Raw genomic sequence first — 22803 nt, forward strand, 5'->3', positions numbered from 1 at the left:
TTATAAACTCTCATTGCATTTACAGAACAATGCATTTATCTTAAAAAAAACCACACACCTACAAATAATAGAGAAACAAAACAAATTAACTGCGCAGTTGAGGTGATGGAAACTTTTTCTTAGTTTTAAGCCAACAATATTTTATTTCTACATACAAAAAAAACAAGAATATATAGTAAACGGCACACGTATACACGCATAAATATACATATAAGTAAACGTTTTTAAAATAGAAATTCTATATGTTAAGTAAAAAACGGAACCCGAATATCAAACAAATACTTATTGAAATGAATTAGCCCCCGGAGAAATACAGCCAATAAAAACTATTTAGCAAGCCAAAACCCAATAAACCAGATGTTTTGAATATTTGCATTATTTTCACAATCAACAAACAACATGATAGAGGTACACACAACCAAGGCATATTTTGTACACTAAGCTTTATAGAGATGCTTGCTAGAAAATGGTTTGTCAACTGTTGCTATTCGTATGCACACGACTGTAGAGCAACTAAGTAATTGCTTCTCTGAGCAGCACGCCGGCGCCAGGGGAGAGTGTAAAATGTCTCGGAATACCGCGTTCGGTTCACAATTCAACATCAGAGCCCACAGAGTGCTGTCGAACGAGGAACAGCAACAGAGACGACAAATTTACAGAAAAGATGGCAACGGGGGCGATCGTGTGGCCATCGAACCGGGCGTTCCCTGTCGCTACTGCGACCACTGCAAGCGGGGAAAGTACAACCTGTGTGCCGACATGGTGTTCTGTGCCACGCTCCGTACGATGGCAACCTTACACGCTTCTACAAGCATGCGGCGGACTTTTGCTTCAAACTCCCGGATCATGTCAGCATGGAGGAGGGCGCCCTGCTGGAACCACTCTCGGTGGGTGTTCACGCCTGGACAAAAAGACAAATCGGTCTGGTCACTCTGCTGGTAGGAAACCCATTAGTTTCATTAAGTGGACTTGTATTTAATATTTTCCCTCACCTAGGCCGCTCAAGCCTTGGGAGCTTCTGAGATTTTGATCACAGATTTGGTGCAGCAGCGTCTGGATGTGGCCAAAGAGCTGGGCGCCACCCACACCCTGTTGCTGGATAGGAATCAGAGTGCCGAGGATATTGTCAAAAGAGTCCATTGTACCATGAGCGGGGCCCCTGACAAGGCCGTCGACTGTTGTGGGGCAGAGAGCAGTGCTCGCCTGGCAATCTCCGTAAGCTCTCAATGAAAGGGTTTTGCTGTGGATGAAAGTAACTCTCTGACCCTCTTTTGTGCAGGCTACACGTTCCGGCGGTGTTGTCGTTATTGTGGGTATGGGAGCACCGGAGATCAAGCTGCCCTTGATCAATGCCCTGTCACGAGAGGTCGACATACGTGGCGTCTTCCGCTACTGCAACGAGTGAGTGCTATGATGACATTTTTTCCACATTATAAATTGAGTTTTATTATGCGCTTACAGCTACTCGGCCGCTCTGGATCTGGTGGCATCCGGTAAAGTGAATGTCAAGCGTCTGGTAACACATCACTTTGACATCACCGAGACGGCGAAGGCCTTCGAGACCTCCCGCTATGGCCGTGGCGGTGCTATCAAAGTCATGATACACGTCCAGCCCAGAGATGCCAACAATCCAGTTAAATTTTGAATATACATACTAGAATATATAGATAAACATAGACTTTATGGCAATGGTAATCCGTCAACTGCTTTCAGCAAATAGACATTCAATGTAAGCCAATGCCGCCTCGGGTGCTTTGGGCTCGCCATTGGCATCGTAGCCCAACAACTCTGGCTGCCTGCTCTGGGCAATGTAGCGCAAATATTCGCGTGTACTGTCCTGTCTCGGGCGCATCTTAAAGTCCCAGCCATCCAGACGTGAAGTGCTGAATATTGTGGCCCCATGACAGTTGACCGCCTTCGAAAACTTGTTGAATACCACGCCCAAATAGTTGTGCGACTTATTGATGATCATCACAGAGATAGTTTCGTTGGCCAGCAGAAGGGAAAGTTTCCGCAGCATTTTCAACTGCATGGGCCAGTGGTAGCAGGCAGGATCGTACAACATCACAAAGTAATCCCTGTCCTTGTGATCTTCCAAGTCAAAGTAATTTTGAGGAGGTGAATCCAATTCGGCAACGGGGGCCAGAACAACCGCCTGGAAGAGCTGATCCTGCAGCAGTTTCTCGCAAAAGTCCTTCATATTCCTGTAGTTCACCAACCTGTTCATCTCATAGACATTGTGCTTCTTATCCTCCCCATAGATAAGAGGCGGCAAACCTGGCCGATAGCCGCCAAAGTCATTCGGTCTGAGATTCGGATGCCAATTGCCGATGCTTTTCATGTCCCGCATCCCGAACATGATGCGACCGGCATATTCATGGGCCAGTTTGGCCATTAATTTCGCCCATTTTTTGGTAGTCACATCATCTCTGTGTCGATTATCAAAGAAGTGAAATGCCACGATTCGCGGGGGATCCAAGCTGAGTTTTTCTCCTTTGGAGCTCGCCTCTCGAAACATCCATATCAGCCAGGCATCGGAATTGTTGTCGATGGCGCAGGTTTGGACAAGTGCCATTTGTTGTTACTTGTTATCTGATAATAGAACAAGAAACGGAGATCGTTTATATTACCAAATTTGTCGGCGAATTTCACAACAGTAAAAAGCTCTGCGGGAGCTTTTCAGCTGTTGTTTCAGGCCATCACTAAGCATATCGGGATATCGATAAATCGCAATTTGAAATTCAAAATAAATAACGGCTAGAGTCTTTATCTCTTAAGATAAAAATATCATGGTGCGTTTTAATTTATTATTTGTGTCCCTGAATATGAAAATATGATAAAGATAATTAAATAACTATGCGTCCCACATAAACAATAAAGCTGTAGATTCGGGGAACTTGTGGATAAAAAAAACCGCTTCAACCTAAAACTAGAAATAATAGTTTCTTAACTGGTGCGCTGCATGTTGTATTTTGTGTCTCTACCCATTGCTTAAGTCAATCTAATGATTATGTTATCATTAGAAAAACCCGCACGCAGAACCGAAAACTAATTAACAGCTAAGCTATGCTTAATATTATTTACATGGTGTGGTAAATATATATATAAAAATAGAAAATACACTGTATATATTCTGTCTACCAGAAGTGCCACTACAATAGGTAGAACCATTAACCCCAGTTGGTTGCCATTAACATCTAGAACCGCACTTGCTTGAGCTTGTCGTAAATGCTAAAATACAAGGCCGTCGTCAGGCTTGACTTCAGCAGTGTGGGGGCCACGCCCTTGTACAGCCCGCGAACGCCCTCTTGACGCACGGTCAGCCGTAAACAATCCCAAACGCCGTGGCACTGCAGCGTCTGGCCAAACGTCTGTCGATTCGACTCGAAGCCCTGGATCTGCAGGCGTTTCTTGATCAGATCGAAGGGATACACAATCGTCTTGGACAGCATACCCGATGAGGCGCCCAGTGCGAGGAGCGTCCAGGTGGGCAGCTTGCTGCGATCCCCCACCTCGAAGAAGACACAAGCCCAGTCGCTGAACAGGCGATACGCCATAAAGTTGGTGCCCATCAGCGGGGCAATCTGTAGCAGGGCCGACGAGAGTCCACGGTACATGCCGCGTGGTCCCTCCTGGTGCACAATGGCGGAAACGGCACGCGTGGCATTCCTATAGCCCTTGCTGGTGTCCTGGGCAATCAGACGCGTTCGTATAACATCCAGCGGCGTGGAGATGATAACCGCAGCACCGCCAGCAGCGGCGCCGCACAGGAAATTCGACAAGTGCTGGTGATCCTTGAGGTAGTGCGTCTGATTGGCCTGAAGACTGAGCTGTTCATATGTCCAGAACTGACAGATCCCGTACATAATGGACAGCACCTGGGCGGGATTGTGGCCCTTCCAGAAGGCCAGCACTCCCTCCTCGCGGTATATCGTCTTCACCGCCTGTGTAATGGAGATGTATTTCGATGCCTGTCGTGTGCCCGTGGACTGGCTCTTGCCCAGCGGCTCTACCTGCAGCTGAAAGCGTATCTTTAGCACGTCCAGAGGTTGGCAGGTGGAACGGGTTATGGCCGCCGACAGGCCTCCAGCCACAATCTGATGCAGTTGCTCGCGCGTACTATGCCTGCGTCGCGGACTTGGCGAGGGGCTGGTTGTGGTGGTGCCTGTTGTTACCGCCATTTCGTTACGTTGACCAATACGAAAATGAATGCCTGCTCGCTGCCTGTCTGCGGTGGCGGCTGTGTTTGTGCCTGGGTGTGTGAGTGTGTGTGCGTGTTTACTCGTGCGGATTTCACTTTTATTGCTGCGACTGACTCCTCAATGGCATTTCTGTAAATCACAAACAAAACCAACAGCATTATTAGTAGTTTTCTTCATGTTTTTGGCTATTCAAAACTATTCAAAGGTGCGGCCTGTTTACACACTCATCAACATTATGATTGCAAAAGATGGGAAGATGATTGGGGTAGGGGGGGCTCAAAAACTTACTAGAGTCATGCCCAGTGGAGCCGCACGGATGTCATTTACTTGTTGTCTGTTTTTCTGGGGGCTATGCTCGCCTGCGCACCAATTTGTCCATGCTCCAACTCTGACTCTAGCGCTTCCTCAACTATTCATTCATTGATTTGAGTGAGTGACTGGCGGCTGACCAGCAAGCCAGGGGGTATCTGGGTTTATCAGCGATTTCACTTTTCGTCGTTGTTCGTCGCCCGTCTGTTGTCCGTCGTTGTTGCTAGCTGTTGTTGATGCTGCCAAGATAAAGAGACAAAAGGCTCTCTGTTGCATATTGGGAATGCATAATGACTGCGGGAACTGGCCACTGGGCACTGGGAATGTCTTACCGTTAAGTATCTCCAAAAATGTGGCGACAACCGTCCACAGCGTCCGTACACGGGGAGAGTGCAGCAGTAAATGATTCGGCGGCGAAGCTTCTTCATTACAAGCAAAGGCCCGTGGATTGCGTCAAAACTTTCTTTTCGCGGGGCATTCGTTCGATCGGCTTGTCTGTGCGCGCGTGTGTGTTTCCGAGAGAGCGTGTAATAGTTTGGTATGAGCTGTAGATGCAGTTATGTCGCACTCCGTTGCTCATATTTGGCCCGCTTCCCACTTTAAAACTGGTTTCTTTTAAAAACAACAAAAAGTTCGGCCTCTAATTACGTCGTCAAGTGCACGCCATCAGCTGCTCGGCGCTGTCCACTTTCGTTAGGTCTGGCAACGCTATACCGATAGACCGGAGCAGTGTCAAGGGCACAGCGCTGCCACTGCAGGCGCGCTTTCAGTTTTATTTGAAAAATGGCTTAAAAAATATAATACAAAATCGTGTAAATATAGGGGTTCTACTTCCAGCCAATGCCAGCCGGGGGAGCAGCACCTGGTGCACTGGGCGTTGGCTGATACCCGGGCGGTATGCTAAAGCCAAGAACTTCAAAGTGACCTCCACCAGGAGCAGCCGCCGGCACCGGTGCGGGCGAGTTGGTCGGATATGGGGGTATCTTTTGAGGGCCTGGGGCTGTGGGCTTGGCCACTGGCGTTACTGGATTGGGCGCATATGGTAGAGGAGCCACTGGCGGTGTGTCTTCAGCCCTTGGATACAGACTGGGGGTAGCTGCAGGAGCTCCATTGGCGGCATTTCCAGGCTGGCCGAACGTGTACACCGGATAACGTGGCTTGAATGTGCTGGACTCGAACTGTTCGTCGCTCACATCCTCCTGGAAGATCGGGGCACCTAACAAGAGAAGAATGAAATGTTATACTGAGAGGAAATATCATCTGGGAGCCTTCCACCTACCAGGATAACTGTTGACACTGCCATTGGAGGACGCAGTCTGCCCGGGTCCCTTGTCCTCGCCACTGCCCAGTAGCGGCAATGTGCCGATGGTCACTGGAAAGTCCACCACCAGATCCCCGCCGCCATGAAGACGAAAGGTTTTGGCTATAAACCGAAGCGTATAGCTAACGCGTATGGGGTCCCGTTCCCCCACCGTGGTGGGTGTTGTGGGGGGCACCAGGAGATACTCATCGAACTGGGCCTTGTTGTGTTTCACCACCTCGCCGCAGTGCATATCCGCAATGCGGGATTCGGTGGATTTCAGCTGCTCCTTGTTCGTGGAATTGGCCCGATATGTGACATTCTTGAGGAGGCGCACTTTGACATCCTGGCATTGGACGTCCGACTGATTGTCGAGCACCAGATGAAAGTGTATCTTCTGGCCGGGCACATACCCACTGTACGAGGTGCTCACATCCATGACCATCGGCTTGTTGGCACCAAAAATGGAGCCCCACCAGAAGGACTTCTCCTCAATGCGTTTCAGGGGTTGCTAAAAGGATCAATGGAATGGCATTGGAGACTGATATGATATGATCTGATCTGGATGCACCTACCGCATTCTCCCTCTTGGTGTTCAAATCGTGTGGCAGTATCACAGTGAAGCACTGCTTGAAGATATTATTGTAGCGCACCGATCGATCTATGGTGAGGGTCACCTCATGCTTGATCTGTCCGTGGCTGCCATTGAAGGAGGTTGGGGCATTCGGTGGGATGGTCGTGTGAAAGGGAAACACAAACTTGCCCTTCGGCAGCTCCAGCTGTGAGCCACCGCTCTGGCCGTACACATACTTATCGCTGCTATAGTAGATCTCTGTACTGGTGTGCGTCTCCATTGATTTTGTAGTCTTGCCATCATCGCCGGGCTTCTCCACACTCTCCTGCCAGCGCGTCTCCCCATATCCATTTATTGTTATAAATATCGCTGTAATTGAATTAATTTCGGATGTACTACGAGTATGGGTATACAGAGGGCACTCTTCTGGGGCGGAAACTCAAAGTTTGAGAGGTTTTTTGGTCTACAAAAACTACAAAGATTTCCTTGGAAATATATTTTCTCTGGCTGAGTTTTCACTGTAACATTTCGTAATCTACAATTATGCATTGCATTTAATTGCATTTGACATGCCTTGGCCTCTTTGGAATTAATTTTTTGATGGATTATACGCTGGCTATACTATATACACGAATAATTCAAATAATCAAAAAACATTAGATGGGTGTATACGATATGATTGAAGTATAAGAATGCTGGCATTATGATTACCTCTATCAAATGATATCCTAATACTTTCCTAACTCTTCTGCATGGACACCATCATGCGTCATGCGGCATCGCCCCTCGGTCGGCTTTGTGTCGCTGCAGACTTTTCACTCTGGATATTTAAGCGATAAGAAATACTCAGAAATAAACATAGAATATATCCGACTACAATCACTTTGCAGTCATTCCAAGCGTTCTGTTTATTTTGTCTTTTTCTGCATAAAAACGACTCCAGTGTCGGCGTCCAGTAAACCGAATCAAATACCTAATAATAATATAACCAGCCGCCCGTAATTTCAAGCCCCAAACTAGTTTTTCCAGCGGCTATCAGATATCGCAAGCCAGTCAGCCAGGCAGCCGCTCGGATATACACACTAACAATCAAAATCTGCCGGCAGCAATACACAAAAGATACAACAACAATAGAAACAATATAAATGACGACGCGACTACTAATGAAGCCCACAGCACAGTCCCCAGTTCCCAGTTCCCATACGCAACGAAATTGGATGGCCAGCAGCATATAACCATGACGTCATGGACAAAGAGTGCTTCCTACCACCAGCCATCGGCCATCAGAGAACTACGTCTTGGAGTTGGGGAGTAGGAGAGGGGGCCCCAGAACTTACAGCGAATGGTTTTTGGACGGTCCGTTGTGAGCTCAGCAGTTCCGGATATCACCTGGCCTGCGTGATATACCCCCAAGGGGTTATTATCAAAGGCAAAGGTTACTTTGCTGCTCATCTTATCGAAGTTTCGCGGAGAGGCAACGCCTTAGCGACGGTATCAGACAGTGCCAGGATATTTGCAAATGACAAAGGTTTGGTTTTTATTGATAAAAGCAAGGCAGCAAGCAACAGCAACAGCAGGGGAAGCGAGCGGCTCCGGGGCTCCACAAATAACGAACACCACACACCACGCGATGGACCGAACGCGAGCTGCAAAATTCTGATACTGACAGCAAAAGCTGATTTCAAGCGTGTGTATATGTGCTTGCAGGAGAGAGATAAACGCTGGACTGCGCAGAACATAAACTGGGGAAGCACAACAATAAATGTATTTGTATTTTTAAAATGTATGATATATGTATAACGACAAATAAAACAAGGTTCTTCGTTTTAAATTGTTAAAGTCATAAACAAAATTCAAATGAAAGACTTTTAGCGCCAACTGCTGGATGGCAGCGCCAGTCAACAGCTGTTTTTCTTTGAAGAAATGAGCATACCCTGGTGAAAAGGATATTATAGAATTGAGGAATGTTTGTCATCCCAGGAGTCTATTATTGCAGGATATGTTGTAAAGCTATCTCAACGAAATATTACAGTTCATGGCTTACTTACAGAGACCATGAATAGGTATCGGGGTCTCGATATTTACAAGACCCTACACATATGCATTAATACATACATACATATGTCTAATTTCTTTCAATTTCTTTATTAATTACGTTTAAAATCAGATGGGAAAACAGTATCTTTATATGTTATATTAACGGAATGGGGTATATCTATGCACAAACTCCAGTTGACTTGAAATTTCATACTCACTTACGGCGCTTTTCATTCTCATTTACGTTGCCGCTGTTTTGTTGTTGACCTTTTTTGCTTAAACCTTGTTTTAGTCTAAATACAATAAATTAGAGAACTTAAAAGTAGTTAATCTTGTGGAAAACTTATTCATTAATGGCCTAAAATTATGTGGGCAGAGCTAAAGGTTTTAGTTAGTCAGCATTATTTAATGGAATATCAAAATTGAGGAATAGGAACGACTTTTCTCTCGTTCTATTTGTTGGACCTTTTTCGTAAAAACCTTTTTTAGGCAAAATCCAAGACAAGCAAATATTTAAAACAAACCAGTCAAGTAGACAATAGTTTCATTAGTTGGATACAATTATGTGGGCAGAGCTGAAAGATCTATCTAGATAGTAATATTTGACGGAATATTATAATCGAGGAATATGGTTTTCAATCCATGACGGAGAACGATTAACCTATTATAAGCCAAGGGGGTATTTCAATTTGTCACCGAAAATAATCAATCAATTTAATAATGTTAGTGCAGTTCAGGTGAAAGATAACGTGGTTTTACAAGAAGAATTTCTAATCGTTAATATTCTCCCGACATTTTCCTCAGGTAGTTGAATTATTTATATAGAGGGGGCTTTAGTGGGCTAAGTTCGTGACTTTACTATAGTGTTGGTAAGGAACCAAAATTGAAACAAAAACAATAATTGGCAAGCTAGAACCTCGTTTATAAGAAATTTAATTATTTAACCATTTATGGCACCTTTAATCGAATTCAATTACACAGGGCCGAGTGTGTGTGTAGTCGCATCTGTGGACAGCTCGGGGCCCGCCCTGGTTGTGTCAAATTAGCGTGAAATAGTTAGTAAATTGACAAAGAAGTGGCCAAATCGGAAAGCTCTCTTCCGCGGTTGTATGTAGTAAATCGTCCAAATCGTTGTAGTTGTAGTAATTCTGCATATATATATATATATAGACCAAGGGTGCGGCGCGGGTGTGAAGGTGTGCTGCAGTGCGGTGCAGTTGCTGCGTTTCCATGTTGCGGCATTTTAATGACGAAATTATTTTTGGATAAGTGTTTAATGAGAGCAGCCATCGAATTGTCAGAATGGAAAGTGAACGGTTACGTATCACACTGGACAATCCCGACGGGATCTACTTTGCCGGCGACATCATACGCGGAGAGATCTGGATGAATGTGAACAAGCGGACGAAGATTCGCGGTAAGTCATAGTTGGTTTCTGGGAACAAGCCGAGCTTGAATTATAGAAGTCGCAATGACTCAGGGCTTTGGTTTGTCATTTGGTTCGAATCCATTGTTCGCGCGGGACGGCAGTTGTAGTGGACTTTCGTTATGGCCCCATTGGCATTAACAAAGAACTTCGCAAAGCACAGCAGCCATTTTACAGTGTACTACTGCTGCCGCTTGACCATGATGATATCGCTCTCGCACTCTTCCCCTTTCGCACGAAAATTCGTTCAATTGCCTTTTGCACTTGCGTTTCATTCATCGATAAGCATTCCATTGCTGTTGCACTCCGGGCATTTGCTCTCGTTTAGCGGTAGCATTTGTTTCAGGAAATGGCAAACGCATTTCATTAGGCCCCAAGGCGAGAGAAAGAGAGAGAAGCGCAAGCGTTGTTCTTGTTACCTCCGTCTGTTTGTGTGCCAAAAATGCCGTAATAATGGGTGAATCGCAAGCCTGGTCTCTGAGGGCAATCAGAGCGGCGCGCGCTCTCAGCACAGTCAAGGCTAAAAAAAAAGAGTGGGTTCATCTACGACATTTCCATCAACTACCTTAGTAAATAAACTTATTTTTGCATGATACCATTTGAATGTTGTTTAAAAGTCTATGAATTATGTGATTAAAGAAAATTACTAGTAAAATCTTAATATGAATAAGACCGACACTGCCTAGTGTTTCGGCCCGCCAGTGTAGTTCGTTTGGCTCTCTGTTGTGATTTGCCTCTGTGTGTGCAGGTGTACGCGTGTAGCAGCTGACTTGACTGTGTGCGAGAGAGTTGGTACTCGCCAAAAGGGAGCGCCACACCATCCACACCATCCCCTCTGGCAGCTTTCAAGTTTGAGTGCGCTACGCAGCAAAGTGAAGGGCATTTGTGTGTCATTTGGAGGGAAGCCACAAATGTGGACTCCACATACTATTAAGCGTAGTTAGTAGAATAGTCGAAAGTTCAATTATCAGCGCACAGTATAACAAAACGCGATTTATTATCAGAGCACATAGTACAAAAACGAGTACAAAAAGATGTTTATACAAAAATGGGGGGGAACAATACACTTTTTATGAGGGGGAATGTTTTGTATACTCGGGTGTCGCTGGCTACAAATACAAATACAAATACAAAAGAAAGAAGTACATTTAGTTAGACGCATAGTTCGTATCGCTTTCACATTGTAAGGCTTCGCAATTACATTTAATTAGACTCGTGCTCCTTCTCCATCCTGTTCCACACATATTGTAGATGCATACATATACATACACTCGTAAATATGTTTGGGCTTAATTGAACACATTGTTCTTATCATTGATTTGTGCACAATTGAAGAAATTCTATTCGGAATTAACCGGTTTGGCCGCCTATCCTTGGACCTTATCCTTGAGGAAGCGTTCGACGCGTGGCCAAATCTCTTTGGTCTCACGCCCCTTGAAACTGGTGACCAGACCACGTTCCGCATACCAGGCCAAAACCGGACTCATCAGCTCGTCATATAACTGCAAACGTTTGGCCACCACCTCGGGCTTGTCGTCCTCACGCTGGGTCAACGGCTCGCCCGTCACATCATCCTTTCCAGGCACCTTGGGATCATCGAAGCCAATGTTGTACACTCGGCCGGATGGTGCGTGAATCCAACGATTCTTGACACGGCAAATGATTACATCGTGTGGAATGTTCAGATTGATAACGGCATCGATTTGCTCCCGTGCGGACAGAATATCCGCCTGGGCACTGTTGCGTGGGAAACCATCCAGAATGTACGACTTGTTGCCCACCTCTCGGATGCGGGCCAGCATCGTCTTTGTGACTATCTCATCGGGCACCAGTTGGCCAGAGTTGATGAACTGTTGCGCCTTCTTGCCCAGATCCGTATTATTGATAATGTTCTGGCGCAATATATCGCCCGAGGAGATGTGCAGGAATCCAAAGGTTTTAACAATACGTTCGGAAATGGTTCCCTTGCCGGAGCCGGGGGCTCCGATTATCACAGCACGAAAGATTTTCGAATACATAATAGCTTTGTTTCTGATCTATTTCTGCTGAAAATAGATGGAAAAGAGAGTTCACATGAGGTGCAAGTGTGTTTTGTGTTGGGGTTAGTAACTGATAAACGGATAGAGTACTCGAAGAACCAAAAATAGGAAGCACTTGTTGGCCATTTCAAACGTTCTTTATGGGCCAGTAAGTTTTGCTGATTAGATTATCAAGGCACTCAACAAAAACATGTATTCCGATACTCAATAGTGAAGGTTAAATATTTAATAGTTTATGTAGTATTTTTATGACTAAACACAGGAAAATTATTGATAAAAGTGTAGATACGTGGGATTGTAATAATAGCTGCTTTAATTGTAGTGCAAAACTTTTTCTCAACACAAATTTGCGATAAATGCCGGTTTTATTCCACTTCACTACGCACACCACAAATCATTCGGGATATGCGTGGCCATAGGCCGCATGGCAACAAGTGTACCGCACCCCGAAGAGCAAACACTAGCAACAACAACAACTAAACGAAGAGTAAGAGTAAGAATACGAATAAGAGCAAGCGTGGCTTCTGGATTTTATATTCTTTGTCTTTCTCATAGCAGATGTTTGTTGTTGTTTTTGGTCGCGCTTATCGTTCAAAGTCCAAGCGGAAAATTATTTAAAAAAAAACGTTTCAATGTCGGCGCGTGTTTCCTTAATTTTTTCTTTTTTTTTTTTTTATTGCGCCTGCACTTTGTCGCATATGTTTTCTGCATTTTTTGCAACACCTTGCACTTTTATGTGTGTGTTTGTTGTTGTTCTTTGTTTTGTTATGTAAAGAAACTTGAAGAATTTATGCATATGTATGCATATTTGTCACACTTACACGGCACTTGGGTTTTATTATTAGTTTTGATTTATTCGATTAGCAATTTTCGCCCTCGTACTAATTGCGATAACTGGTCGTCGTCGCATTCAAATATTTAAATAATGTGCGAACAACAAACACCAATGCTGCTCCCCGTCGCGTGTTCCACTGCTGCCGGCTGGCGAAAATGATATGAAACTTTATCTTGGCTGTGTGTTTTAGTCTCCCTCATGTTGTTTAGCTTCTATCCCCCCATACCCCTCCCCCAAGTGCTCCAACGTTTCGTACGGCTGCTCGTATGATTTCTTTAAACTGACAGCCGGTCGGTCGGGTGCAGGGTATATTCAATGGAGGGTTGGTAGCCGCTCTACCTAGACTTTCGAATGGAGAAAGCTTTGTGGGACTGCCTTACCTTCTTTTCGGTATACCATGACCTCAACCAAACCCATACAAAGACAACTGCAGTTGAGAACAGAGAGAGAGAGAGAGAGCCACTCTCAGCTGCTCTCTCTCTTCTGCACTGGCATTTGCATGTGTGTGAGTGTGGGTGGGAGCGCAACTATCGGTAACTGCTGGAAGCTCACGGCATTTTTGTTGGACTCGGGTTCTGTCGCGCTGAATGGAAAGTACCAAAAATAAATTAAGCAATTTAAATGAAATGAAATTTGTTGGGTTAACACAGCATGCAGGACATGCTAGAAGAGTTTTGCTTCGAAAGCTTCTTTATTGAGTAGTCGGCTTCTGGTGTCCAATAATTGGTTAAGGAGAACGAACATATTACAAGTTTTTGAATATCAAAATCAAATATGCATAAGAACTAAAATATAACTTAACGCTGCTTTTGTTTAATCTTTGACCTCCTTGGATGTCGCCTCGATGAGTCCCTGTTTGCGTTCCTTTTGTGCATTTTTGATCATTTCGTCCACCTCTTCGATGGTGGGATCATTTGCATTCTTTTTGTGACCATCGGCGCTCCTTTTCGGATCATCGGATCTCTTTTTAGAATCAAGACCGTCGTCCTTTTTGGCCGGACTAACACTACGTCCATTCGATTCCGAGGCCCGAGTATTCGGCCGCTGGTCATGGTTAAACCACGAGTATCGATTCTGGCTCCTGCCGCGTCCGCGGCCACGTCCCCGTGGCATAAAGCGAGATTGAAAGCGACGCGGACTGTAGCTGCGCGACCGGCTGCGGGACCGAGTGCGTCGGAAACGTGACGCTGGCGAGGGTGTGCGCCGAGGCACAAATGGTGATGGTGTGCGGCGCGGCACAAAGGGCGACGGCGTACGCCGCCGGTGAACGGAACGTGAGCGAGAGCGTCGCTCGAAGCGTCGACCACGTCCAAATCGGCCACCAAATCGTCGTGGCGATCGGGAGCGACTGCGGGAACGCGATATAGAACGACGCCTCCTCGACCGCGACCTGGTTCTGGTACGTCGCAATGGGCTGTGTGAACGGGAACGCGAATTGCGACGGCTTCTGCGCCTCGATGTGCTGCGACGCCGCTCGCTGCGTCTCCTGTTCGAGCGACTCCGGCTGCGGCTCCGACTACGCGAGCTGCTGCTGCGCCCAATAGTCTTCTGCGGATCCGGTACGGCCAGACGCAGCAATCCGAACTTGTCCATTTGCAGGGGCCGCTTGATTTGGAAGGAGAACCTGGGCGTCGGCTGCACCTGTGCCTGCTGTAGTGGTTTCTTTTGATCCTGGAATCTGGCTGCCACCTGCTGTGCCACCTGTACGCTGGTACTTGCACCAGCAGCTGCAGCATTCGAGGTAAAAGCAGAAGCTGCTGCATGCGCATGCCGTGAAGTGCTGGGTCCCATGTCATCGTAGCTTGTCCTTTTGTTGCCGCCTCCAAACGGTTCCGGTTTGCGTGCCATCGACGGTGGTGGTGGCGGCGGTGAGGCATTGTGTCCGCCACCCTTTTGCAAGTACTCCCGTAGCCTGGCTTTCAGTTCGGCATCGCTGCCGACATTTTGCATTAGCCTAAAAGACAAAAGATTTCATAAATAGGGACTGCACGGCAGATAATCCACAGATTCATTAATTTCTAAGTACATACGTGTCCTGACTAGCAGTTTAGGGGTAGATGCAGGGAGAAATTTTTGAAATATTTCTAGCTGGGGAGAAAGTACGGGACACTCACCTGAAGGCCTCTTTAATGTCAATCTTTTTGAGCAGTTCGATGGGATCCACATCATCATCGTCCCCGGCGATGCTGTTGTTTCTGGACCTTGATTTCGATTTCTTTTCCTTTTTATCCTTTTTCTTTTTACCCTTCTTTTTGGCCTTTTTGTGCTTGTTGGCCTCGCGCAGCAGTCGCCGGACATTGGAGATGGTCTCGTCTTCGTCCAGCTTGAATTCGTTGGCCTTTTCGGCATCGATGATGGCCAGCTTGTCGTCACCGCCACCGCCGCCAAACTGTGGCTGATGTGTGCCGCTGCTGCTGTTGTCACGTGCTCTTCCAGCTAAAATGGGAAATAGGTTAGACCGAAAAAGGAACAGCAGCTGGAGGAGGAGGAGCAGTCTCCCTTTCGTGTACTTACTTGGATCCTCGCTATCACTTTCAACACTGCCGCCACTGGAGGAGCTGGACTCGTCCGATGTTTGGGCCAAATCGACAACATCGGTGCTGTTCAGTGTATGCTTACCATCGCCAACAGCATTTCCGACTGGGACTGGGGGTGGGACTACGACTCCTGGAGGCAGATTTGAGCAGCGCTGGAGAGCATCCAACGAGAGACGTGCCTCCGCATGCTGGGGCAATAGATTCAGGCAATCATTGTAGGCCTTGACCGCTTCGGGTATGCAGTTCTTCTCTTCGTAGCTACGTCCAAGTGCCACCAGGGTCTCGCACATGTATATACGCGCATTCACATGGTACTTATTCAAGCTTAGGGCCTTCTCGAAGTCTTGCAGACCCTTTAGGAAGCTGCCACGATTCGCGTAGAGGGCACCGCGCGCCACCAAGCCCTCAACATTGCGCGGATCAATGTTCAATGCCTTATTCAGGCACTGAAAGGCCTCAACTTGCTGGCCATTCTTAAAGTGCTCAATGCCATCAGCCACGGAGCTGATTGGATGATTCGGTTTTGCGATCGATGGGGAAACGAAACGAAACGGAACGGTATGCAAATGGTGGGAATGGAATACACAATTTTGTCGCCACTAATCCTTAGAAAAAAGCTCCTCTAAAACTCCACAAACAAACACTTACCGAAATGCCCACTGGGAGGCCTGCTTCTGTCGCAGCTCTGTGGCATATTCCGCCTCCGGGTAGCCAAACTTCAGGTGTCCCATCATTGAAAAGTTCTCGTTGGGCTGCAGGCCATTCACTTGAAAGAGTAAATCATAGTTGGGATTCTCGAATTCCGGCGCAAAACGCAACATATCCTCATAGTGCACGGATGAAGGATGCTCCAGATTATGGATTTGCCTAAAACAAAGGAGAGGGTTTACAAATTGGTTGCTTGGTGGGGGAGGTTTCGATCTCTACCGATAGTATTTGGGCAGATCCTTGATGTCGCAGAGCCCGAGCTTCAGATCTGGCGATTTCTGGTACATGCCAATCATATTCAGGGCCAGACGTTCGGCATCCGATGAGATTTGACAGATCTCGCAGCGGAGTATGTCGTTGGGACCGAATTGACGCGGATTTCCCTGTTTGTCCAGTGGCAGAGGCCCCCAATTTGTTTGCATTATGGTGGCCTACAGACAGCAGCAGAGATTAGCTTTTGGATGGAAGGAAGAAACTCCCCTACCTACCTTTATGGGTATATCTGCCAGATACACGTGCAGTGGTTCTTCAGAGCACAGGGGCTTAACCATCAAACGATTGAAACGGGGCAAACTCATGACCGAGGCATAGATAATGCTGCCCTGTTTGAGGACATCCAAGCGATATGTCCAGGCTTTACGTTTGTCCTTGAGTTGTGTGAAGAACTCGTATGGGGGCTGCTGAACAAGGCATTCGCTACCTAAAACACAACAAAAACTCATAAGAAACTGATTTGATTTGGCTAAAAAGGAGATCTCCTACCGATTGCCACCACAGAATCCTCCATAACATTGGCAACCAGACCACGATCGTACAGCTCCGTCGCCTTTCTGGTCAAGAACTGATGCACTTTGAGGCGCTTGGCACGCTCCTGAAATGTAAAATACTTCTGTCGCTCCAGGTACACACTGAAGTTCATTTGGGTGAGGCCCATCTGGCGCAACTCCTCGCTGCCACGCTCATCGTCCCAAATCTTTTGCAGCGGCTGGCCATGGTAGCTGATCGCCTTGCCGATATATTCAATATTCATTTTGTCTGTTGAGTGGCCCAGCCCCCGAAAAAATTTTCACAATGGGCGTCCTCTGCAAGAAAAAAAACGACACGCAAAAAAAAGTATTAGCCCTTGCGAAAAAAATATTGAGCACCCGGCATGACGGCTTTACGCCTGCCGCAGCTGCACAAAAATTAGTTAAATCGAATGCATAATATGAGGTCTAGTTTATTACCTTGCTTTAAACACAATTTATTTGTCTGAAATCGTGTTTACTTATTAAAAATTAAATATTTTTGTGCGCCGCCGCTGGCAAAAAAAAGCACGCACGAGTAAGGAGAGCAGTGTGACCGTGGATTTGCCGATAGAATACCGACTGACCCTCAGAATATACCAAAATATACAGTCTCATTATCAAAATATACCGTAAATATACTGACGAATCGTTCAAGTTCCATCCTGTTCCTCGGTTTTGATATTCCGCCCTGCGCACATAATTTTATCCGACATTTGTATACCCTATTTCGTGAACTCAATATTAAAATACCGTTTTACAAGCCGTAATTGAATCGTAATTAATAATGTATTTCACAGATTCTCATGCTTTTGACATATTAATGTATTTGATCTGTTTTCTGTATATACATCTCGATTCCTATACCTATTCTTAGTCTCTGTAAGAAGAGCTTTAAAACAGAGACTGACTACTTAGAGCCTGGGATGACGAACAGTTCCACAATTCTATAATATCCACTCCCCCAGGGTTACATTCTTGCTAATTTTTCGATAAGTGTGTCTGGTTCATACAAACTGAATGTTGCCAGCAGCATAAAACGCAAATGAATGCAGGAACATTGCTGCGAGGAAAAATCCCTCCACGAAAAGAGGATATTTTACTTAGAAAAAGAGAGCAAGTCCCAAGAAAAGACCACAAGTCGCACAAAAGAGTGGAAATCCCACCAAACAGCAATCGATACTATCGAATGGTACACTCAGTGGTACCATCGATTGCCCATAGACGGCGTTTGGTGTTTCAAATATTTGAATTCTGTTTTTCGTCTGTTTTTTTTTTGCAGCCATTAAAATCCAAGTCACTGGGAAAGGAAAATGCAAGTGGATGGAGATACTGCGCAAGAACTCAAACAACAATGAGTACACGCGTAGTCTGTTCTACACCAGCAAGGAGATATACGAGCACAGCGAGACGCCTCTGCCGGACTTTGAGCCGCGCGGCCTGGAGCTCTCCGCCGGCGAGCATACGTTCATCTTCAAGGTGGCCCTGGGCCGGCAGCTGCCCTCCAGCTTCAAGGGCAGCTACGGCAGCATCAAGTACAAGATGCGTGTCCTCATCCAGCGGCCCTGGACATTCGATGAGCGCCACAATATCGGCTTTACGGTGGTCAAGAACATTCCGCTGCAGGCCATGCAACGCACCGTGTCCAGTCCCCTGGAGAAGCAGATAACCAAGACGATCAGTCTGTTCGGCACGCGCCCCATCACGATGGTGGCTCTGCTGCCTGAGGACTTTGCAGTGCGGGGCGAGCCGCTACGCATCTGCGTCACCGTCATGAACAACAGCACCACGAATGTGGAGAAGCTGCGCTTCAGTGTGCTCCAGTATGTGACATACTACAGCCATGTGCCGCTGCGCGTCCAGAAGGTCGAGTGCATTGCCATTGCCAACAAGGAGACGGGCTCCGTGCAGAAGAAGAGCGAACGGAGCTTCGCCCACGAGCTCCTCATGCCGGAGGGAGCCCAACCGACTGACGATCAACTGAGCGGGGTGATCACCATTGTCTACGAGCTGCGTGTGGAGGCAGTGCTGCGGGGATTCTTCAAGAATCTGGTGCTAAATCTGCCCTTCAAGGTGTACTCGCAGGACGCGTCGAACCGTCTGGGCTCGATGCGTCCCACGCCCCCACCCAGACCGGCGAACGGACCGCCCGGACCCGATGCCAACGGAACGATGGGCAATCCGTTCGAGCCCGCACCCACCGGAGGAGCCTGGCAGGTGATTCGCACGCTGGACTCTTCGATTGGCTCGCCATCGCGTTCCTCGCAGTTCAGCGAATGCAGCTCCCTCAACTCCACCACCTCCGATTCGTCGACGGCCACGCTCAGTCCCGCTGTGGGCGGTGTGGAGCTGTCGTACACGTCGGGCGGGTCACAATCCTCGCAGTATGGCTCGCAGTACGGCTCGCAGTATGGCAGCCCCTCGGCCAGGGCCAGTCTGCGCAGCTCCAATGTCCCGTATATGCCTTATTCGTCCAGCCCGATGATGGTGCAATCGTATCCGCCACCGCATTTGCCAACCTATCCGCTGCCAGAGTCGCCCCAGTACTCGCTGCTGGCGATGACGCCGCCGCCACCACCCCAGCCCGTGCCCCCAGTGGCCCCCGCCCCGGTCAGCGGGTACAGTCAATTGCCATCCACAACGGCATCATCATCGTCTGCATCGTTTCTGCAGCCACGCCAGCCGCCCGGCGTACACGAGTTGCGTAAGTGGCCAGCTGATATTTTTGGACAAGTAATCCTCCATGCCTTTGCCTTCTTTGCAGCGCCATCCTATGAAGAGCTGTTTGGTCGGGCCAATGCCCCCGCGGAGACAACGACAACGTGAGCGAGCTGTGAGCCGACGCCTTCCTCTGCGACACCCAGTTACGTCCAAGCTTTGCCTAGATTTTAGAGCTTCAGGTTTACTTTAATAGTGTTATCGAATATCAATAGGTATATCGAATATATATATCATAGACAGAACAATCGGCAATGTGTGCGCACAATTTAATTTAAGGCTTGAATTTACACCAAAATGGAGGCACACAAAAATGAATGAATGAAAAGAATTTGATCTGTTTTGGTGTAAATTTGTTGTACGCTTTTGTTAGCATTTTTTTTTGAAACGAGGCAAATAATTTGATCTTGTTCCACTTTTGTATCTAAATAGTTGTTCCAATCATTAGATAAACCAATGTATCTAAAATCTATGTGTCTTTTGGAGCCAAAACAAATATACTTTAAAGTTTAAAGGGAGAGACCCTAAGTAAAAAATCATAAAAAGACTACAAAATGTGGAGAATATTAATAAAAAACATAAATTTGTTCACATATTTTAGAGAAATATGTTAAATATTTAAACAAAAATGTCACAAATCATAGAATTTAATGGAAATTACAAATTAGCTAAAGATTTCTCACGATTTTGTTCAAATTATTTGCCTGAGCTTCAAAATGCCAACAGTTTGAAATATTTAAAGCACAAAAAATAGATAGAAAACCCATAGCATACAAATTAGCCAACAAATTAACAAATAAACATACGAAAATGTCTATGAACAAATTTTTAAATGAATTAAAAATTAAAAATGATTTATTTAGTTAAGCTCTAAAAACTTCCTACAATCAAAGAATTTTTAGAACAAAAGTCTGTCTTTGGACCGCCCTTTCTCTCTCTGACAGCCAAATAAACGAAAGACTTTCACGGGAATTTAATCACTCATTTCTCAAAACATCCAGCCCGCCTATTTATCGAATACTTTTTATGTCTATCCAAAGATACTGATCTTCTCAAAGCACTCAATTTTATACGCTTAAGTTTTTTACACGATGCCCCCACAACCATGATATAATTTATTTCTCCCACTTAATTTATACATTTTTTTAGGATTTAAATACTTAAGCACGGATTGAATATGTTGATTGATGGAACTTTTGTATCGTTCGAAAGCAATCTCATCTTTTAGTCTTAAGCGCACAAAATGCAATTACAAAAAATACGAAAAAGGATTTTCTTTAAGGTGCTTATAATTCTCAAAAAAGAAAACACACATATTTTTGTATACAGATTTTTTTTATTATGTTTTTAGTTTTGTGGTAAAACTAATTAAAATTTCATTTACTTAAGCGAACAAGCAAATAAAATGTTAATATAATTACAAAAAAAACTTAAACTGAAGGTTCAAGGATAATTTCTATGTACCCTGTGGGATGTATTTGTTGTTGATTGAAAATTCTTTTTTTTTATGCGAAAAATCTGTGGGAAGAGATGGTTTGATATGCTCATAAAAAGGTCATAAAGTGCTCTCAAAATGCTCATAAAATTCTCTTGAAATGCTCCTAAAATTCTCTTAAAATTCTTGTTATATCGGGGGTATTTTTATTAATATTTTTTGAAGCATATCAAACTATTACCAAAAAAATTAAAAGATCTTTTGTTATGGTTTGATATTTTTAATGGATCTTTTTTCTAGCGGATTTACAAAGTGGATCTCTGCGTTTGGTTGCTGATGCTTGGTGCTTCAGAGAAATTATAGACGAAAAATGAGAATTTCATTTATCAGGAGAATTTGTACTTTAAAAATATTTTTCTTATATATATTAAAAAACGAGGGGGAACGTTTAGAGTTGCTGCGGACACCGCAACTCTACAGTTATACCCGATACTAAGTCAGTATAGCTCTCCTCCGGCAGACGCCGCTAATATTAAACGACACGACAAAGAGTGCGTGCGAGAGAGACAGAAAATCAGTCTGAGCGTGACGTCGGGCGCTGCGTAGCCACTGCAAATTGATTTGTTCCTTTTGGCTATAAAAATGATCTGATCTGATCCAAATTCAGCAACCGGATAGATATAGTCATTCTCTATGATTCTGCGTTTTCTCGAATCTGCAATATTGTGGATGCAACAGATTTTCGTCCTTTGTGGGGGCGGATGGGGGTGGGACGAAATTTTGACACAAAACGGTCAAGGTCCGATATCATAGGAGTGTGGATACCAAATTTGGTTGCTCTAGCTCTTATGGGTTCTGAGATCCTTGAACTCATACTTTGCAATTGGCAAAACCGACTATGAAACCTGTGTGTTAGAGTGAGACAGAGCGAGAAGGAGTGAAATTGTTTTCGTGATTCTGGCTGTAATAATTATACGATCTGGTTCAGATTGCACTCTAGAAGATATAGTCATCTTCTACGATTCTGCGTTTTTAGTTTTCTCGTATCGTCGAAATTGTGGATGCCACAGATTTTCGCCCTTTGTGGGGGCGGAAGTGGGCGGGGCAAAGTTTTGAAATATTTTTGGAGCAGTGACATATCACATAAGTCTGGATCCAAAACATCGTTGCTCTAGCTCTTATAGTCTTTGAGCATTAGGCGCTGAAGGGGACGGACAGACGGACGGACGGACAGACGGACAGACGGACAGACGGACGGACGGACAGACAGAGTCATTTTGAGTATCGGGTATAAAAATAACTAGGATTAAATACCCTATTATTTAAAATAATTTGAAGGGCAAGGGCCTTAAGCCACACCAAACAGAAGCATTTAAAGAGGGTAGAGAGTTTCCCAGGCAGAAACGCAATTGAATCGACCGAGTGGCGCTGCTGCATGACGCGTAATCACAGAGAATAGGTTTTGCCAGATAGAGTGCTTCTTTTCGGCTATAACCTTCCATAAAGATGCTACCCTTGGACTGATTTTTAGCTCCAGCTTAATCAAATCGACTGAGAGGCACTGCCGCATGACTCGTATTACCAGAGATTAAGTTTCTCCTGAGTCTTTCATAAAGAAGCTGCCCTTGGACTGATTTTAAGCCTTAGCCATGAAGGACAAGTTAATCTTTTAGTTTAATACTTGAAGGGTATACAATTGTCGAGTTAACTACTAGTTAAAGCACCCTGTGAGCAGTTAAAGCAGGTCATGTTGAACCAGAACCAGCCAGAAATGTGGCTAAAAACCCTCCCGTAACCAGGGCCAGAAAGCAGGGACACTCCTACGAAAAAAAAGAAGGGAAAAATACAAAAACGTATATATTTTTGTACGTGTTAAATTACAATTTCAAGTGCTTGGA

The 22803-nt window shown here is 45.5% G+C and overlaps 7 protein-coding genes across 8 annotated transcripts; 2 read left to right on the forward strand and 5 right to left on the reverse strand.

The window, feature by feature from the left end:
* Positions 1-446: 446 nt before the first annotated feature.
* Positions 447-1661, forward strand: LOC6594023 (sorbitol dehydrogenase). Its single transcript, XM_026994491.1, is given in 6 exon segments — positions 447-469; positions 538-775; positions 778-938; positions 997-1215; positions 1280-1401; positions 1462-1661. Coding segments are annotated over 6 exon segments (927 nt in total). The 5' UTR covers positions 447-466; the 3' UTR covers positions 1646-1661.
* A 38-nt stretch (positions 1662-1699) lies between these two features.
* LOC6594024 lies at positions 1700-2575 on the reverse strand. Its single transcript, XM_002019686.1, has one exon. The coding sequence runs from the start codon at positions 2573-2575 to the stop codon at positions 1700-1702; it is 876 nt and encodes a 291-aa protein (XP_002019722.1).
* A 212-nt stretch (positions 2576-2787) lies between these two features.
* On the reverse strand, positions 2788-5110 carry LOC6594025 (mitochondrial thiamine pyrophosphate carrier). Its single transcript, XM_002019687.2, has 3 exons — positions 4844-5110; positions 4491-4750; positions 2788-4331 (listed from the first exon to the last, which is right to left on the reverse strand). Exon 3 carries the CDS (start codon positions 4179-4181, stop codon positions 3198-3200), a length of 984 nt encoding a protein of 327 aa, XP_002019723.1. The 5' UTR covers positions 4182-4331; positions 4491-4750; positions 4844-5110; the 3' UTR covers positions 2788-3197.
* Positions 5111-5243: 133 nt separating this feature from the next.
* LOC6594026 (arrestin domain-containing protein 1) lies at positions 5244-8118 on the reverse strand. The gene is made up of 4 exons (XM_002019688.2): positions 7723-8118; positions 6387-6754; positions 5791-6322; positions 5244-5727 (listed from the first exon to the last, which is right to left on the reverse strand). Exons 1-4 carry the CDS (start codon positions 7835-7837, stop codon positions 5339-5341), a joined length of 1404 nt encoding a protein of 467 aa, XP_002019724.1. The 5' UTR covers positions 7838-8118; the 3' UTR covers positions 5244-5338.
* A 1234-nt stretch (positions 8119-9352) lies between these two features.
* On the forward strand, positions 9353-20026 carry LOC6594027 (arrestin domain-containing protein 17). The gene is made up of 3 exons (XM_002019689.2): positions 9353-9839; positions 18035-19456; positions 19517-20026. Exons 1-3 carry the CDS (start codon positions 9725-9727, stop codon positions 19576-19578), a joined length of 1599 nt encoding a protein of 532 aa, XP_002019725.1. The 5' UTR covers positions 9353-9724; the 3' UTR covers positions 19579-20026.
* LOC6594028 (GTP:AMP phosphotransferase AK3, mitochondrial) lies at positions 10813-12861 on the reverse strand. Of its 2 annotated transcripts, none has more exons than XM_002019690.2 (2): positions 12709-12861; positions 10813-11890 (listed from the first exon to the last, which is right to left on the reverse strand). In XM_002019690.2, the coding sequence occupies exon 2, from the start codon at positions 11864-11866 to the stop codon at positions 11216-11218; it is 651 nt and encodes a 216-aa protein (XP_002019726.2). In that variant the 5' UTR covers positions 11867-11890; positions 12709-12861; the 3' UTR covers positions 10813-11215. The 2 variants fall into 2 exon arrangements, with proteins under 2 accessions (XP_002019726.2, XP_026850229.1); XM_026994428.1 differs by having other exon boundaries at positions 10813-11893.
* Positions 13359-17255, reverse strand: LOC6594029 (tetratricopeptide repeat protein 14 homolog). Its single transcript, XM_002019691.2, has 8 exons — positions 17194-17255; positions 16730-17049; positions 16456-16667; positions 16187-16398; positions 15908-16126; positions 15237-15763; positions 14837-15158; positions 13359-14676 (listed from the first exon to the last, which is right to left on the reverse strand). The coding sequence occupies exons 2-8, from the start codon at positions 16995-16997 to the stop codon at positions 13536-13538; spliced, it is 2901 nt and encodes a 966-aa protein (XP_002019727.1). The 5' UTR covers positions 16998-17049; positions 17194-17255; the 3' UTR covers positions 13359-13535.
* Positions 20027-22803: the final 2777 nt, after the last annotated feature.

This window comes from Drosophila persimilis, unplaced genomic scaffold, assembly GCF_003286085.1.
Source record: "Drosophila persimilis strain 14011-0111.01,24,50 unplaced genomic scaffold, DperRS2 tig00003933-arrow-pilon, whole genome shotgun sequence".
Lineage (NCBI taxonomy): Eukaryota > Metazoa > Arthropoda > Insecta > Diptera > Drosophilidae > Drosophila > Drosophila persimilis.